We start from the raw sequence: 17,851 nt of genomic DNA, 5'->3' as shown, positions 1-17,851 counted from the left end.
AACTCTAAATGAATTTGCAGGTGGAACAGTGGCTTGGAACTTCACTACTCAGCCTTGTTCTTTTCGTAGATATTCTTCCCAATTCAAGTTTAGCAATTAAATTTTCTTTCTTTTTCTTTTCCTTTTTTAAAAAATTTTGAGTACCTATGTTTGCTCTTATTATGGTGCAGTTTTTGTTTTGTTTTTTTTTTTTTTTGCGGTAGGCGGGCCTCTCACTGTTGTGGCCTCTCCCCTTGCAGAGCACAGGCTCCGGATGCGCAGGCTCAGCAGCCATGGCTCACGGGCCTAGCCGCTCTGCGGCATGTGGGATCTTCCCAGACCGGGGCACGAACCCGTGTCCCCTGCATCGGCAGGCGGACTCTCAACCACTGCGCCACCAGGGAAGCCCCCGATGGTGCAGTTTTATTGAGTAAATATTTTAGGTAGAATGTTTGATTGTGTACACATTTGTGTGTAAAGAAACTGCTTGCAGTGAAAGAATTCAGACTCATCATCTGCAGTAAGAATGAGAAAACTTAGTTATGTCATATTATATTCTTTGTAGATAACCTCAGGCACTCTGTGAAAGTCTCTGGAGAGTTAAAGTGATATTACAATCATCGTGAATACACATTTATTCTTGCCTGTCATAATAAAAAGCAGAAGATAAAATTTTAATTAAATTCATTATCTGTCTTACTTTGAAATTTCAGATTTCAAAAGAAAACGAGCAATTAATCATCAGAAACTATAGCTAATTCAGTCAACACTAATTTGAACCTGAAATGTATCCTCATAAGGAATTCAGTCGGTTCTGTGAGTGAATAACTTCTGATGTCTATATTAGAAATGGCCTGCAGATATAGCTGATGCTTCAGTTTTAGTTTTGCTTGAGAAAGTGGTATTTAACTGGCCTTCGGTGTACATGTGTGACAGTGTTCGTAGGGATTTTGAAACTTTCTTGTTTGTTATTTGTTTCAAATTTAATGTTTTATTGGAAGGTGAATGGACAATCCCAATCAGTTATAAAAGCAAAATTAGAGGATTCTAGGATTGTGATGGAGATACAGGAGTCTACTGAAAAATTGTCCAAAATTCTGAGAAGCTAGATATTTTTGTGCAGTAACTCCAGCATTATCTTTGTTGTCCAGTTTTTGAGATCACAATTTGGAAAGCTCCCTATAATTTCAGCTGTTGAGCTCCTGCGGTAGTATTTCAGCAGAAGCTAGAAAATCCATATCTTCCGTAGAAGGATGGGTGGCCATGGCAGACATATTCGGAACTTCCATAACCAGAGCCGTACCTGTAGCCTCTGAAGTCACATCCATAACCCAGTCTGCAGAAGCTGCCACATCCAAAGCCATTACCAAAGCCCAGGCCACCAAAGCCAACATAGCTGAAGCCCAGGCCTCTGTAATAGTGCCTGTAATGGCTCATGGTGTCAGGGGTGGTGACTTTGGTTTGCTGTTCAAGACAAGATCCTGAGTATGAATATCAGCGTGTGTAGAGGGATGCTTATATACCCTGGTCAGAGCATGGGATATATCATGTGTATACCTTCCTTTCATGTCATTTTTTTCATTATACATACTTTGCATAACTCATTAATTTGTTGTCCCCTGACACAGGGAGAGGGCCTCACACTCATTAAAATATTTGAGATCACTTTTTTGCCTAGTTAGGGTGTTCCTTAAGCGTTATTGTATCACTTTATCAAACCATCACTTTGCACCCTTTAAATATACACAATTACATTTGTCAATTATACCTCAAGAAAGCTGGTGGAAAGTGTTATTGCATCATTTTGTAAGAGGAAACGCCGTTGCCGCAGCAGCGTTTCCTCGGAGTCCTCTTTAGTACAGGTGAGAAAAGAATCAACCTCCATCCAAACTAAGATTCTCTCTGTACATCTCTGCTTCTTGAGATAGGCTTGAGATGGGCTGCTAGGAGCCATTACATTTAGAATATGCAGCTGCCGAATAAAAGTATCAGGAAAAAAGCCCTGTCATCTTAAGTGTAGACAGTAGACTCCTGTCCTTTAGTTAGTTTTCAGATGAAGAGAAGGCCGTTTAAAAATAACCAAGCATCTAGTGAATTGCCATAAAACCCTCTTGTACCATTTTTTAAAATTAATTTATTTATTTTTGCTGTGTTGGGTCTTCGTTTCTGTGCGAGGGCTTTCTCTAGTTGCGGCGAGCGGGGGCCACTCTTCATCGCGGTGCATGGGCCTCTCACTCTCGCGGCCTCTCTTGTTGCGGAGCACAGGCTCCAGACACGCAGGCTCAGTAGTTGTGGCTCATGGGCCTAGTTGCTCCGCGGCATGTGGGATCCTCCCAGACCAGGGCTCGAACCCATGTCCCCTACATTAGCAGGCAGATTCTCAACCACTGCACCAGCAGGGAAGCCCATACAATTTTTTAAACCTCTGCTGTGTGATAGCAATTAAAAAAACAACAAAAAAACCCAAAACAGTGTATTTGGGGCTTGAGACCAGCTTTACAAGTTTTTGTTAATAAGCAAAAATTCAATGCATCACACGAAGTATTTATAGAAAAAAATTTCCATGAAATTACAATCTGTTCTGGAACATTCAATGAAAGTTCCTATCCTTTGGATGACATGTGAGAAGCAACCAGGAGTGTCACACTGTGAACAAAAGGCTAAAAGCCCACCTTAGAACAAAAGACCTTCTCGCTGATCCCAGTGTGGCCACCTAGCCTGTGGAGTTTTTCTCTCCCATCTCTGGGTCTCAGTGTGCTCATCTCTTGAATGAAATGACCCCTAGTTTCCTTAAGTCTCTTCAATTCTGTATTCTTTTAGAACATTTTATCTCAGTGTTTAAAGAGTGATGATAGGTAGACATAGGTAACACACCTCTTGTGAAGAGATGACTGAGATTAAATCAAACATGTATTCACATCTTTACTTTGTAATTCTTCAGGTTGCTGTCATTTTTATAACTGACATGGAACACAGTCTAACAAGTCAGACGGCTGACCAGCTGTATTCCCAAAGCTGGTCCAACTGCTCCCCCTTAGGACATCTGATCATTGGTGGAAACTTTAAATTCTGGTGTAGATCTGCTGCAGTGCTGAGGTGTACTGAGTTCTCGGGATTAAGGGTGCCTTGTCACAGGGATTGACAGAGCCTCCCTTTCTGACTTTATATACAGTGGAGACCCACGTTGTTCTTATACTAATTTGAAACAAATGAGCGACAGACTGACCTCTGGTTGACAATGAGCCAAAGACATAGTCCTTTTGACTCTGCTTGCTGAACTGAGTTCTCTGTATGGCTGCTTTGTGTTCTGTCCTTCTGAACATCAAGATTTTGCTAGTTTCAGTGACCGTTTAATACTCATTGTAATTTGGGATTCTTTCTTTTTTTTAATTAATTAATTAATTTATTATTTTTGGCTGTGTTGGGTCTTCATTTCTGTGAGAGGGCTTTCTCTAGTTGCGGCGAGCGGGGGCCACTCTTCATCGCGGTGCGCGGGCCTCTCACTGTCGTGGCCTCTTATTGTGGAGCACAGGCTCCAGACGCGCAGGCTCAGTAGTTGTGGCTCACAGGCCTAGTCGCTCCGTGGCATGTGGGATCTTCCCAGACCAGGGCTCGAACCCATGCCTCCTGCATTGGCAGGCAGATTCTCAACCACGGCGCCACCAGGGAAGCCCTGGGATTATTTCTTGACTGGGATTGTGATCTCTGAAAGACAGCTCTGTGATTTAAAAAAACAAATGAAGAAAATATTACCCCTTTGTTAAGTAACCAGAATGATGGATCTGGAGAGTTGGATGTGTTCAATCATTTGGATCTATTTTAAAATTTCAGTTATTTTTAATTTTTGGTCTTGATTGTTTTTCATGCTGACTTGACCACTGAAAGTATATTTACATCAGGATCAAGTAAAAGAACCAGAGATGAGTATGTTTCAATCAGGCAGGATGTTATAAATAGAATTATGAAAACATCTATCATGACCTGGTTTTCTCTTTCCTGGGGCTTCTGGTACTTAGGCATTAGATGCTATATTGATAGGCTATAGGTTTTCCAAAGGTTTTTATGCTTAAGAAAGAGAATAATCTAAATAAAAGATAGTATAAGTAAAATAAATGTCTCCTAGACTCCCTCCTTCCTCTCTACCCTTCTGCCCTAATTTTTTTCTTAAGGGATAATAAAAGGTTGAACATTTTTGCATAGTAAAATTGAAAAGTAGTAGCAGGTAGAATAGGGCTGTAGAATCAGAAACTCAAGTTCATATCCTTGTTTCTCCAATTATTAAATGCGCCCTGGAATAAATTATTCTTAAGCTTCAATTCTTCACCAGTAAACCTGGAGTTACGCCTTAAATTTGTTATGAAAATTAATACAATGCATATAAAGTGATGCCACAGAGCATGGCACATAATATGTATTCAGAAAGGGCACATAACTACTCAGAAAATCGTAGCTGCTATTGACTAAAGTGAATTTCTAAAGCAGTGATGAAGATAGAAGTCTTTGAAGAATGCGGGTGGATATTAGCAGATTATCCGTTGATTTGATGTTCACAAGGGGAAAACGGAAGTGTAATATGCTGGTCAATTGTATTTTATTGAAATGGTTCTCTTGTTTCTACCCTCTCTCTTCCTGTTTGCATGTGTCACAAGCAACCACTGTGTGCCCTAAAACCACCAGTCTCCAGACATTTTCAGTGAATTGTTGAACTCTAGGTGATCATGCTTTTGATGACATTATGACACTAGTTCTTAATGTGAGCTGCCATCTTACTGTCCTTGCCAACCTCCAACACTTTCCAAAGTGTGGCATGCAGTGGCCTGGTTCTTTTTAGGCCCAGAGGCTGGAGAGAGCAAAGAGAAAAGGGAGTACAAGCTGGAGACTGAATGTAAGGTGGGTCACACCTCGTCACTGACAAGACTCCATCTCAAAGAGGCCAGCTAATAATAGGTGTGGGTGGGAGGGTAAGTGGGTATCAAGGGTCCCAGGCAGATAACCCAGATTGTAAAATCTTGGAGAGAATGGAAGCACTGGAGGTAGGACATGAGCCAATCGCTGGAGAGACTGAAGCCCATGTCAGGATCCATGACAGCTCCTGGCATCAGTCTAGAAAGTCTGGTTAAGTGACATAGGCCTTTAGCCCCTATTGGCTTTTCATCTGAGGGAACTCCCTATTCACCTCTCCCAGTTTATGAGCCTGGAATCTGGGTGGCCTTCTTTGCCTTAAAGTGGTGCTTTTCAAGCTTGAGTGTGCATAGGAATCATCTATGCCACAATGTGAATTCACTTTAGTAGATCTGGGGTCTGACTTAAGGTTCTGTGTTTCTAACAAGCTTCCAAGTGATGCAGGTACCACTGGTCCAGGAACCACATTTTGAGGGGCAAAGCCTTAAAAGAATGTGGCTGTTTGGTGTTGCTTAATCCACATGTCTTCTATTTCATATTCGTGCTGCTTCCTCGTGGTAAAATTGAGGAGGATATAGCTGACTGAGCCCCCAAAGCTGGACTTCTGATCAAAGTGGAGCTCTGACAATTCTCATCTTTATTCTACTTGTGACAAAGCGTGTCCTCACCAAATTTAATATTAGTAGCAAAACCATACTGATGGCCTGGAGGATTCAATTGTCTTCTGACACAATTGGTTTTCCTGGACAGAATCAGTGCCCCTGAACATTCATCCATTGCTGGTTCATATCCTCTGTCTGGTCAGGGCCCTCATGAGAAGCCAGGAGGGACTTTGACCTTAAATACGTGCCTGAATTTTTTAGGTAAAATATTTGCCAATTTATGCCATTTTTTCCCAAGGAAACACTTTTTCCTGAAATCTTATTTTTAATTCTGCTATTACTTTTGAATGATATAACATAAGAATAAATCTCTGGGGCTTCCCTGGTGGTGCAGTGGTTGAGAGTCCACCTGCCGATGCAGGGGACACGGGTTCGTGCCCCGGTCTGGGAGGATCCCACGTGCCGTGGAGCAGCTGGGCCCGTGAGCCATGGCCGCTGGGCCTGCGCGTCCGGAGCCTGTGCTCCGCGACGGGAGAGGCCACAGCAGTGAGAGGCCCGTGTACTGCAAAAAAAAAAAAAAAGAATAAATCTCTGTTACTGAGAATAGAGGTCTGGTTAAAAACTGTGAATATAATTTTCCTGCAGTGATGGTAGTCTTCAAAGTACTTGACATTTCCCATGAGGGGAAAGGAGCTGAGAAGGCAGAGGTAAATCCCATCTGGATCACATTCCTGATTTTACCTCTTCTTAGCATCCTATAGCATGCGGCTGATCCTTAGAAGATCAGCCCATCCACATGCCATGTTGCAAATTCCAGACGTTTAGAAGGTTTTAAAGTGATTTGGCATTATGAATTATATCTGGTTTATCAGAATGAAGTCCTGGCTCCAGAAGTTTTGAAACACTGACATGAAGTGAGCAGTTTAGTAGCTTAGCTACTGAAAGGCTATACCATCAATATAATGGAGACTTTATGTTTCTTCTTGAAATGGCTAGGAAATAATAATTCATTCAACACTTCATATCAGAGCAATGTTTGGAAACTTAAATGAAAGTCATAGGTATACAGTGTCATCAAGCCTCCAGTACTCCCTGCCTGGACCTCAGCTGGAACAGGCCAGGAAGCATCTTTAAGCCGAGGTCCACTCAGAACCCAAGAATGGCCCATTGTATGATGCCTCACACCCATGTCATCCTGGGATACGTCCTAAACCACAAGTGCCTCCTGTCATGTATCCTGGCCCATTATTTCGTCCCCGTTTTGCCATGGGCTTAGTTGGCTATGACTCAGTCTTCCTCTGATCCTCTCACTTCTGAAATAATTATATGAGGTCCTTGGGGTCTTCTGTTTCTATGAAAAATAGTCTCATCGGCCTTCCACCTCCTGAGAAAATGTTTTCTTTGTCTGTTTGTCTTAATGGAAACCTGCTTTTCTGGAGTTTTCTGCTACCCTGCTGCCTGCTGTAATGTAGATCGGCCACATATACAGAACCTGGAGGCAGGGTTACTGTTTTCCTGGTGCCACAAGAGGCCTCCTAAGCTGTTATGTCTGGCTATGTCACACCTCTGTCCCTATTTATAATGCTCATTGGCCAAACTCCTGTTTTCTTTAGACTTTTCTACCAGACACACAGTCTTCCCTTGGTCCCCAGATTCCGCCTGCTATCCATCTGGGCAATTGCAATAACCCATCTAGCATCCTCGCTGGTACGGTTTCTTTGTCTTTTTATGCTCTAGTGACCATCAACACCACTCCATTTCATCCACTCATTTATCCCATGACAATACCCTAAGTTACAACCACTCAGTGCTGCTGCTACAATGTGAAAGCAGCCATTGACAATACATAAACGAATAGGCATGCCCATGTTACAATAACATTTTATGCAAAACTAATTGTTATTTAGGATTTGGCCTGTCATTTATCCCATGACAATACCCTAAGCTATCACTTAGGACTGAATTCTTCTCTCAGCCCCCAGTCTGTCACACCTTTCCCCATTAATGACTTCCCAATCTAGCCCAGAAACTTTTCAGTCGCATTAGTAGTATTACATTCTCCGCTTCACCCTTCTCTCCCTGTGTCCATAGACAAAACCCCAACACTATGTCAACTAAGCTGTCCTTCTCCACTGGGCTGCTGAGCCCTGCTGAAGAAAGCCACACAGCTAGTCAGACTGAGGCCTCCACAAACCTGTGTCTCCAGTCCCAGATGGACCCATACGACTGCCCCACTTGGTCCTCATCCAGTGCTCATAAAGGCCAGCACAAAACCCACCTGTCTTCAAAGCTTCTTAGTTCCTCCCATTTCCTCTCAACACGTTAACATAACTTAGTGTGTTAAATTCATGAGTATTTACGACCTACCAAAGTCATAAAGAAAAATATAGTACATGTTTTGTACCTGTTACCCAGTTTGATAAATCAAACGTTCCCAGTACAGTTGAAAGCCCCTGTGTTCCCCTTCCTGATCACATCTCCTACACCCTTCCTCCCAAATCTCATAACTATTCTGATTTTAGTGTTTATCATGCCTTTCTCTGTGATTGTACCTTGTGTGTGTGTACCCCTATGCAATACAGAACTGGAATATTATTTTACATGTTTTAAAATTTTCTATCAGTGCCATCCTCTTTCCTCCCCCTCCCCCGCCCCCGTCTTATGCGCCTCTTCACTCTTTCTCCCCTTTTTCTCTATACTTTGTGAAGTTAATCAATGTTGGTATGTGAAATGAAAATCCAGTCTATGCAGGATGAATAGATCACATTATATTTATCTACTTTCTTACTGATGGACATTTAGCCTGTTTCAGTATTTTATTATTAGCAGTTGATTCATTATAAACATTCTTTTAACTGTCTTCTGGTATGCATTTGCAAGAATTTTTCTAGAGTGTATGGTTGGAAGTAGAATTGCTTTTCAACTTTACTAGATATTACCAAATTATTTTCCATTGTGACTGGAACACCAGCAGTACATAAAAGTTTATATTGCTCTAAATCCTCATCAATATTTGAGGTTTTGAGACTTTAAATGTTTTACTTATTGATGGTCGTATAATGATATCTCATTTGGCTTTAATTTGCATTTCCATGATATTTAGTGAAGTTCAGAATCTCTTAAGTTTCTTGACAATTTGTGTTTAATAATTTTGAATTACCTGTTTACATATTTGCTAGTTTTTTCTGTTGGGTTGTTTTGCTACCATTCTTAAGATATTCTGGAAAGTAAATCTTTATCAGTTATCTTTATTACACACAGTATTTCCTTTTTCTGCTTGTTTTAGGTTTAATTTGCTCCTTTTCTAGTTATAAGGTGACAGCTTAGAACATTGATTTGAGACCTTTCTTTTTCTATTATAAGCACTTAATACTATAAATTTCCCTGAAAGCATAGTTTGATATGTAGTGTAGTGATTTCATTCTGATTCTAATGAGTATTAGTGTGTTTCATATACGCACACACTTGTTTTTATTACAATTCTCTTAAATTTGTTAAGGTTTGTTTTAGGACCTAGGATATGATCTTAGTGAATATTCCATGTATACTTTGAAAAAAATATGTATATTCTGTTGTTGTTGAATTCGTTGTGTTAGAAATGTCAGTTAGGTCAAGTTGTTGGTACTGTCGTTGTCTTCTATATCCTCACTGATTTCTGTTTACTTGTTCTAGCCATTACTGAGAGAGGGATGTTGAGGTCTCCAAGCATATCATTGTGGATTTGTCTATTTCTCCTTTTAGTTTTTTAAGTTTTTGCTTCATGTATTATGAAGCTCTGCTGTTAGGTGCATATACCTTTAGGACTGTTATGTCTTTTTGGTGAATTAACCATTTGTCATTATATTATTCCTTGATGTGAAATCTATTTTACTTGATATTAATATAGCCACTTCAATTTTCTTTTGATTAGTGTCTGCATGGTTTAAATTTTTTGATCCTTTTACTTTAACCTGTATATGTCATTATATTTAAATATTACTATGAAACATAGAGTTAGTCCTTGCTTTTTTGTCCAAACTGATGATCTCTCTTTTTAATTGCTGTGCATGTGTGTGTGTCTGTGTATGTAGATTGTTTACATTTAATGTAATTATTGATGTGGTTGGATTAAAAACAAATATCTGGCTAGTTGTTGTCTATTTATTCCATCTTTTTTTGTTCTTTCCCCCCTGCCTTTGGATTATTGTGTATTTCTGTTATTCCATTTTACCTCCACTATTGGCTTATTATTTATACTTATTTTTTTAAAAATATGAATGGTCACCCTAGGAAGTACCATATACATTTTAATTAATCACAGTCTACTTTCATATATTTTAGTGATATAATCGTATACTGTAATTTTAGTGTAAAAACAATAACTCCCTATTCTTTCCTCCCATCATTTTTGCTATTGATGTTATATGTTATATTTTTACACATGCTATAAGCATATAATACATTGCTACTAATTGTGCTCTAGACCAGTGCTTGGCAAATACTAGCCTGCAAGCCAAATCCTAAATAACAATTAGTTTTGCATAAAATGTTATTGTAACACGGGCATGCCTATTCCTTTACGTATTGTCAATGGTTGCTTTCACATTGTAGCAGCAGCACTGAGTGGTTGTAACAGAGATGTATGGCCCAAAAGACCTAAGATATTTACTATCTGTCCTTAACAGGAAAATTATGCCAAGCCCTGCTTTGGGCAATTATCTGTTATAGTCACTCAAAGTAAGAAAAGATGAAATTAACATATATTTTTCTTCATACGATTTATAGTGCTCTTCATTTCTTTTGTAGATACAAGTATCTTTCTGTAATGTTATGCTTGAAGAACTTCCTTTAATATTGCTTGCTGTGCAGGTCTGCTTATAATGAATTTGTCAATTATTTGTCTGGCTAAAAGTCTTTATCTCTCCTAATTTTTACAAGTTATTTTTACTTTGTGTAGAATTTGGGGCTGACAGTTTTTATTCTTTCAGATTTTTAAAGATGTCACTTACATAGTTTCTAACAAGAAGTCCAAGATATTTTCTTCTTTTGTTACTCTACGTGTACTTTGCCTTTTTTACGGTCAAAATTATTTTACCTCAAAAATTTTCTCTTATCTTTGGTTTTCAGAAGGTTGAATATATGTAGAAGTTTTTTTTTTTAATTTTTGTTTGATTTGCTTATTTGATTATTGGTGTGTGTGTGTGTGTGTGTGTGTGTGTGTGTGTGTACACTACTCTGCTTGGTGTTTTCTGAGCTTCTTAAATTGGTGTTTTGATGTCTTTAAATATTTTTGGAAAATCCTAGGCCACTGTCTTTTCAAATATCTATTCTGTCTTTTTCTTTTTTCTGAGATTCGAATAATGCATTTTGGTTGGTACTGTCTCGCAGTTTTTGAATGCTCTCATGCATTTTCACTTTTTTTCCTCTGTATTTCAGTTTGGGTTATTTCTATTGGCCTGTCTTCAAGTTCACAGATGATTTCCATGATGGTGTCACATCTACTGATGAGCCCATCAAAGGCATTCTTCATCTTTGATGCTGGTGTTTTACATTCCTAGCATATCCATTTGACTTTTTCCACTAGTTTCTGTCTTTGCTAAAAATCTTCATGTGGTCATGCAGGTTGTCTACCTTTCCCATTACAGTCTTTAATATATTCTCTTTCTGATAGTTCCAAATTTGGGTATTTTCTGAGTCTGGATCTCTTGATTGTATATTTGCTTTTTCTCTTGAGTGTGTTTTTGTTCTTCTTCATCTTCTTCTTCATCTTTATCTTCGTCTATTTTGTGTTGTGTGTAGGATAGTAGGGTATGAACGAATCAGTATTTAGGCCTGGAAGTGGGCTTTCCTCTTTTTCTGTTAAGCCTTTGTGTGTTGGGGGAGTTGAATCAATCTAGTCAGTAACTGAGCTGGGTTAGGGTTTTGTTGTTGCTATGCCCACCCTCAGTGCACCTGTAGCTTCAGATTTACTCCTGTGTTCACTTGTGTTTAAGGTGGGATTTGGGTGGCTGGAGAATTTGTTCTCCACCCTCCAGTTTAGACTTTTCCTGGGAACTTCTACATTAGAGAGGTCCACTATTCATGCTTCTGTGTCTCCCCCAGTGGTAACCTACTGTTAACTTATTTCTTAGTGTTTGCTGGCCTGGTGTTTGAGAGCAGAAACATTCTCTGTTGTTCTATTTCAATGTTGATCTTAGGCAAAATCTGTGTTCTTGGGTCTTAGGGATGGGGCTTTCTCAATGACCCTGTCCCTGTCTTAGAAATAGAGGATCAGAAGATCTATAATGATCTGATCCCAGGAAACCCATCCCCTAATTGCAATGAGTTTTCACCTGTGTGCTGATGGCAACAGGGTCTGCCATTTTTGTTATATAGGGATAAGGATGCAAGTGTTGTGCTATGTTTTCTCTGCAGTGACTGCTGCTCTGCCCTCACAGGCTTGTATCACCAAGGATTGCCTTCTTCATATCCTACTGTGCTCCCAGTCTTTCTTATGAGTATGTGATGAGGTCCATGAAAGTCTGTTAGTGGGGACAAGCTACCTTTGAGTTTGTGGCTATCAGAAGCTCTGTACACTCATGCTGGCCTACTCCTGACCTTGAGTAAGTCATTAAATATTTCAATTGAATTCTTATTAGCATCTTCTTTGGAGACTGACACTCCTTCCTCCTGTGCCTGAAAGCTCTGCTCTGTGGAGGCCTTTGTCTTTCCTTAGAGTTCAGCCTGGTTGGTTGCTCTGAGACCTAAACTATCTGATTAGTTCAGGAAAAGTTACGATTTTATATATTATTCAGCTTTTTCTTGAGTTTACGGTAGGAGTAATATTCTTTACATCTTTGTCTAAATAGAAGCTGAAAACTACTGTGTTAAAAACATATTTTCCCAGTATGTAACTTGTTATCACATGCTTTATTGTATCTTTTGCTTATAGAATATTTTATTTTAATGTAATCAAATTTATTAATATTTTCCTTTATGAACTAGGCTTTTGGTTTTTTTAAATTTTTATTATTTTTAAAAAAATTTTCTATTGGAGTATAGTTTATTTACATTGTTGTGTTAGTTTCTGCTGTACAGCAAAGTGAATCAGTTTTACATATAGCTACTCTTTTTTAGGTTCTTTTTCCATGTAGGCCATTACAGAGTACTGAGATCAGTTCCCTGTGCTATACAGTAGGTCCTTATTAATTATCCATTTTATATATAGTAGTGTGTATATGTCAATTCCAATCTCCCAATTTATCCCTCCCACCTCCCACCCTGGTAATTATAAGTTTGTTTTCTATGTCTGTGACTCTATTGCTGTTTTGTAAATAAGTTCATTTGTACCATTTTTTTAGATTCCACTTATAAGCAATATCATGTGATATTGGTCTATCTCTGTCTGACTTACTTCAGTGGTTAGTATGACGGTCTGAACTATGCTTTTGAAGTCAAGAAATATTTCCTTATTCATAGTTCCCAAATATGCCCTTGAAAGAAAAAAAAAACAACTGAGATTGTTAGGGAGACTATCCTCAAGTTTCTGTCACTTACTTTTCAGATCATACCTTATTTTCTGCTTACCCCCTTCCTTTCATTACAGCAGATAGAAGCATTTGGATTTTTCCTTGTCCCATCAATCATCTCAACTAGCTATTTTACATTTGGTAGTATATATAAGTCCATGCCACTCTCTCACTTCATCCCAGCTTACCCTTCCCCCTCCCCGTGTCCTCAGGTCCATTCTCTACGTCTGCGTCTTTATTCCTCTTCTGCCCCTAGTTTCTTCAGAACTTTTTTTTTTTATTCCATATATATGTTTTAGCATACGGTATTTGTTTTTCTGTTACTGACTTACTTCACTCTATATGACAGACTTTAGGTCCATCTACCTCACTACAAATAACTCAATTTCGTTTCGTTTTATGGCTGAGTAATATGCCGTCGTATATATGTGCCACATCTTCTTTATCCATTCATCTGTTAATGAACACTTAGGTTGCTTCCATGTCTTGGGTATTGTAAATAGAGCTGCAATGAACATTTTGGTACATGACTCTTTTTGAATTATGGTTTTCTCAGGGTATATGCCCAGTAGTGGGATTTCTGGGTCATATGGTAATTCTATTTTCAGTTTTTTAAGGAACCTCAATAATGTTCTCCATAGTGGCTGTATCAATTTACATTCCCACCAACAGTGCAAGAGGGTTCCCTTTTCTCCACACCCTCTCCAGCATTTATTGTTTGTAGATTTTTTGATGATGGCCATTCTGACCAGTATGAGGTGATACCTCATTGCAGTTTTGATTTGCATTTCTCTAATGATGAATGATGTTGAGCATTCTTTCATGTGTTTGTTGGCAATCTGTATATCTTCATTTGAGAAATGTCTATTTAAGCCTTCTGCCCATTTTTGGATTGGGTTTTTTGTTTTTTTGATATTGAGCTGCATGAGCTGCTTGTAAATTTTGGAGATCAATCCTTTGTCAGTTGCTTTATTTGCAAATACTTTCTCCCATTCTGAGGGTTGTCTTTTCGTCTTGTTTATGGTTTCCTTTGATGTGCAAAAGCTTTTAAGTTTCCTTAGGTCCCATTTGTGTATTTTTGTTTTTATATCCATTTTTCTAGGAGTTGGGTCAAAAAGGATCTTGCTGTGATTTATGTCATAGAGTATTCTGCCTATGTTTTCCTCTAAGAGTTTTATGGTGTCTGGCCTTACATTTAGGTCTTTAATCAATTTTGAATTTATTTTTGTGTGTGGTGTTAGGGAGTGTTCTAATTTCTTTCTTTTGCATGTAGCTGTCCAGTTTTCCCAGCACCACTTATTGAAGAGGCCGTCTTTTCTCCATTGTATGTTCCTGCCTCCTTTATCAAAGATAAGGCGACCATATGTGCGTGCTTTTATCTTTGGGCTTCCTATCCTGTTCCACTGATCTATATTTCTGTTTTTGTGCCAGTACCATACTGTCTTGATTACTGTAGCTTTTTATTATAGTCTGAAGTCCAGGAGCCTGATTCTTCCAGCTCCATTTTTCTTTCTCAAGATTGCTTTGGCTATTCAGGGTCTTTTGTATGTCCATACAAATTCTGAATTTTTTTTTTCTAGTTCTGTGAAAAATGCCATTGGTAGTTTGATAGGGATTGCACTGCATCTGTAGATTGCTTTGGGCAGTAAAGTAATTTTCACAATGTTGATTCTTCTAATCCAAGAACATGATCTATCTCTCCATCTGTTTGTATCATCTTTAATTTCTTTCATCCGTGTCTTTTAGTTTTCAGCATACAGGTCTTTTGTCTCCTTAGATAGTTTTATTCCTAGATATTTTATTCTTTTTGTTGCAGTGGTAAATGGGAGTGTTTCCTTAATTTCCTTTCAGATTTTTCTAAGAATTTGTCCATTTCTTGATGAGCCTGGCTAATGGTTTATCAATTTTGTTTATCTTCTCAAAGAACCAGCTTTCAGTTTTATTGATCTTTGCTATTGTTTCCTTCATTTCTTTTTCATTTATTTCTGATCTGATCTTTATCATTTCTTTCCTTCTGCTAACCTGGTGGGTTTTTTGTTCTTCTTTCTCTAATTGCTTTAAGTATAATGTTAGGTTGTTTATTTGAGATTTTTCTTATTTCTTGAGGTAGGATTGTATTGCTATAAACTTCCCTCTTAGAACTGCTTTTGCTGCGTCCTATAAGTTTTGGGTCTTCATGTTTTCATTGTCATTTGTCTCTAGGTAATTTTTTGATTTCCTCTTTGATTTCTTCAGTGACCTCTTGCTTATTAAGTAGTGTATTGTTTAGCCTCCATGTGTGTGTATGTTTTACAGATTTTTTCCAGTAATTGATATCTAGTCTCATAGCTTTGTGGTTGGAAAAGAACCTTGATACGATTTCAATTTTCTTGTTTATCAAGGCTTGATTTTTGACCCAAGATATGATCTATCCTGGAGAATGTTCCATGAGCACTTGAGAAGAATGTGTATTCTGTTGTTTTTGGATGGAATGTCCTGTAAATATCAATTAAGTCCTTCTTTTTTAATGTATCATTTAAGGCTTGTGTTTCCTTATTTATTTTTATTTTGGATGATCTGTCCATTGATAAAAGTGAACGTGGGGTGTTAAAGTCCCCTACTATGATTGTGTTACTGTCAATTTCCCCTTTTATGGCTGTTAGCATTTGCCTTATGTATTGAAGTGCTCCTATGTTGGGTGCATAAATATTTACAATTGTTATATCTTCTTCTTGGATTCATCCCTTGATCATTATGTAGTGTCCTTTTTGTCCTTGTAATAGTCTTTACTTTAAAGACTATTTTGTCTGATATGAGAATTGCTACTCCAGTTTTGTTTTGCTTTCCATTTGCATGGTATATCTTTTTCCATCCCCTCAACTTTCAGTCTGTATGTGTCCCTAGGTCTGAAGTGGGTCTCTTGTAGACAGCGTATATATGGGTCTTGTTTTTATATCCATTCAGCCAGTCTGTGTCTGGGTCGTTTGTTTTTTGATGCTGAATTCTATGAGCTGTTTATATATTTTGGATATTAACACCTTATTGGTCATATCATTTGCAAATATTTTTCTCCCACTCAGTATGTTGTCTTTTCATTTTGTAAATGGTTTCCTTTGCTGTGCAAAAGTTTTTATGTTTAATTAGGTCCCATTTGTTTATTTTTGCTTTTATTTCCAATATAGTCATAGGGGATTAAGAGATAGAAATTATTATGTATTAAATAGGCTACAAGGATATATTGTACCTCATAGGGAATATAGCCAATATTTTATAGTAACTATAAATGCACTATAACTTTAAAAATTGTGAATCACAATATTGTACACCTGTAAGTTATATAATAATATACATGAACTATAACTCAATAAAAAGAGAAATAAAATATAATTATCAAATTGATGGTTTTGGTCTTATTGATAGTGCTATGGCCCTTTACCCCAGCAAGTATTCCTAGTTGTATCCTTGGAAGCCAATGTGTATTTATCTGCAAACTTATTGTAATCGTTTCTAAAGATTCAAGATGCTTTGTGGATTTAATTTTTTGCCAGATGATATTTAAAAACTAGAGCTGAATTATAAATGAAGCTGCTTTTGTTAAGAACAACAAAGAGTGAGTTTGTGGACTTGTGGAGCTGGAAACCAAATCAGTATTCCAAACCAAACTCTACTGCTGCTATCTCATTAAACAACACTGGGTAGACGTTTAAAGATTTTTCTACATTTTAATTCAGCTGGTAACTTGATTTAAAACAACACTGATTTTTTTCCTAATCATTCTTGGTCATGTATAACATGCTAAATATAAAAATGAATCAGATACTATTTGAGGCTGCCTGTGCAACAGGGTATTAAATTCTTGGAGACTTCTTTCCCCATGCTAATTTTCATCATTTTGCCCTTATTTTCATTTCCCTTGGAGCTTTAGCTTTTTAGAATTATTATTAATTCTTTTCCCCGTATACCCCAATCATTAAACAATTAAACCTTTGTCAGACAGAGCAGCAAGAGACTTTATGGATAATGATGAGGTTGGAAACTCCCCTGAACAACCTGTTGGCTCACCTTGGAAGAAGAGCATCATGCCAAATTATCTTTATGTGCTCATGAACAATGTTCTAACAAGGGTGGATGGATAGATGAGCATAGAGGGCAGTTCCAATGGAAGGAATGATAGCAAGATTCGCCTTAGCAAAACATGCTAATGCCTGGACAAGATGCTATCTGCTCTTGCTGCTAGATTAGGTACATATAGCTATCTGCTATTTTACAAAATGAACTAGAAGAGAAATAATATACCTTTCAGAATTTAGAAGTCCCTCATATGACTATAAAGTGATTGCATAGAGATTACCCATTTAACCCAGAGTTTATGGTACATTAACTGGGTGGGTTGTTTCTGAAAGTAAAAGTGGGATAGGCAGGAAAGAAGTTCATACGAAGGTAGCTGTAGGCTCTACCTACCTTTAATTCTTAGCTTTATATTGAACTCTGAAGTAACTGAGATTTTTGCTGTTGCTGTTTCCTAAATGCAGAATTTCAGAGTGGGATATCAGGACTTTAGTGTGAAGATACATCTATATTAAAACAGGAATCATTGGCAGTGACATTTGGGCACAAATATTTGGAAGATTTAAAGAACTGTGAAGGTTGATCATGGAAATCAAAGAGGAAGGAGCATCAGAAGAAGGCCAGAACTTTCTCCCCACACCCCAGGCAAATGATACTGGGGAATTTCAGTTCACAAGTGAGTATGCATGCATCCCCAAATTAACTAACTTTGTTCCTTTGCACTGTTTGTTTCAGTGTTCTGAATCTCTGATATGCCTCTCATCTTCCATCTTGGGTGAGGTAGATGATCATCTATGAAATGGTTCAATAGCAAATAGAATCATCATTCTTGAA

General features: G+C 38.0%; 1 protein-coding gene across 3 annotated transcripts in view; it reads left to right on the top strand.

Moving 5' to 3' along the window:
• INPP4B (inositol polyphosphate-4-phosphatase type II B) overlaps positions 1 to 17,851 on the top strand; it is an 886,823-nt gene that overhangs the window by 512,511 nt on the left and 356,461 nt on the right. For all 3 annotated transcript variants that reach the window (XM_081245267.1, XM_081245268.1, XM_081245266.1), the window contains one exon: positions 17,482 to 17,693. In XM_081245267.1, coding sequence (XP_081101393.1) covers positions 17,603 to 17,693 — 91 coding nt within the window. In that variant the 5' untranslated portion in view covers positions 17,482 to 17,602. The remainder of the gene's footprint in view (positions 1 to 17,481; positions 17,694 to 17,851) is intronic.

This window comes from Mesoplodon bidens, assembly GCF_964165515.1.
Source record: "Mesoplodon bidens genome assembly, chromosome: 1".
Classification (NCBI taxonomy): Eukaryota; Metazoa; Chordata; class Mammalia; order Artiodactyla; family Ziphiidae; genus Mesoplodon; species Mesoplodon bidens.
This window is presented reverse-complemented; position numbering and strand designations above follow the sequence as displayed.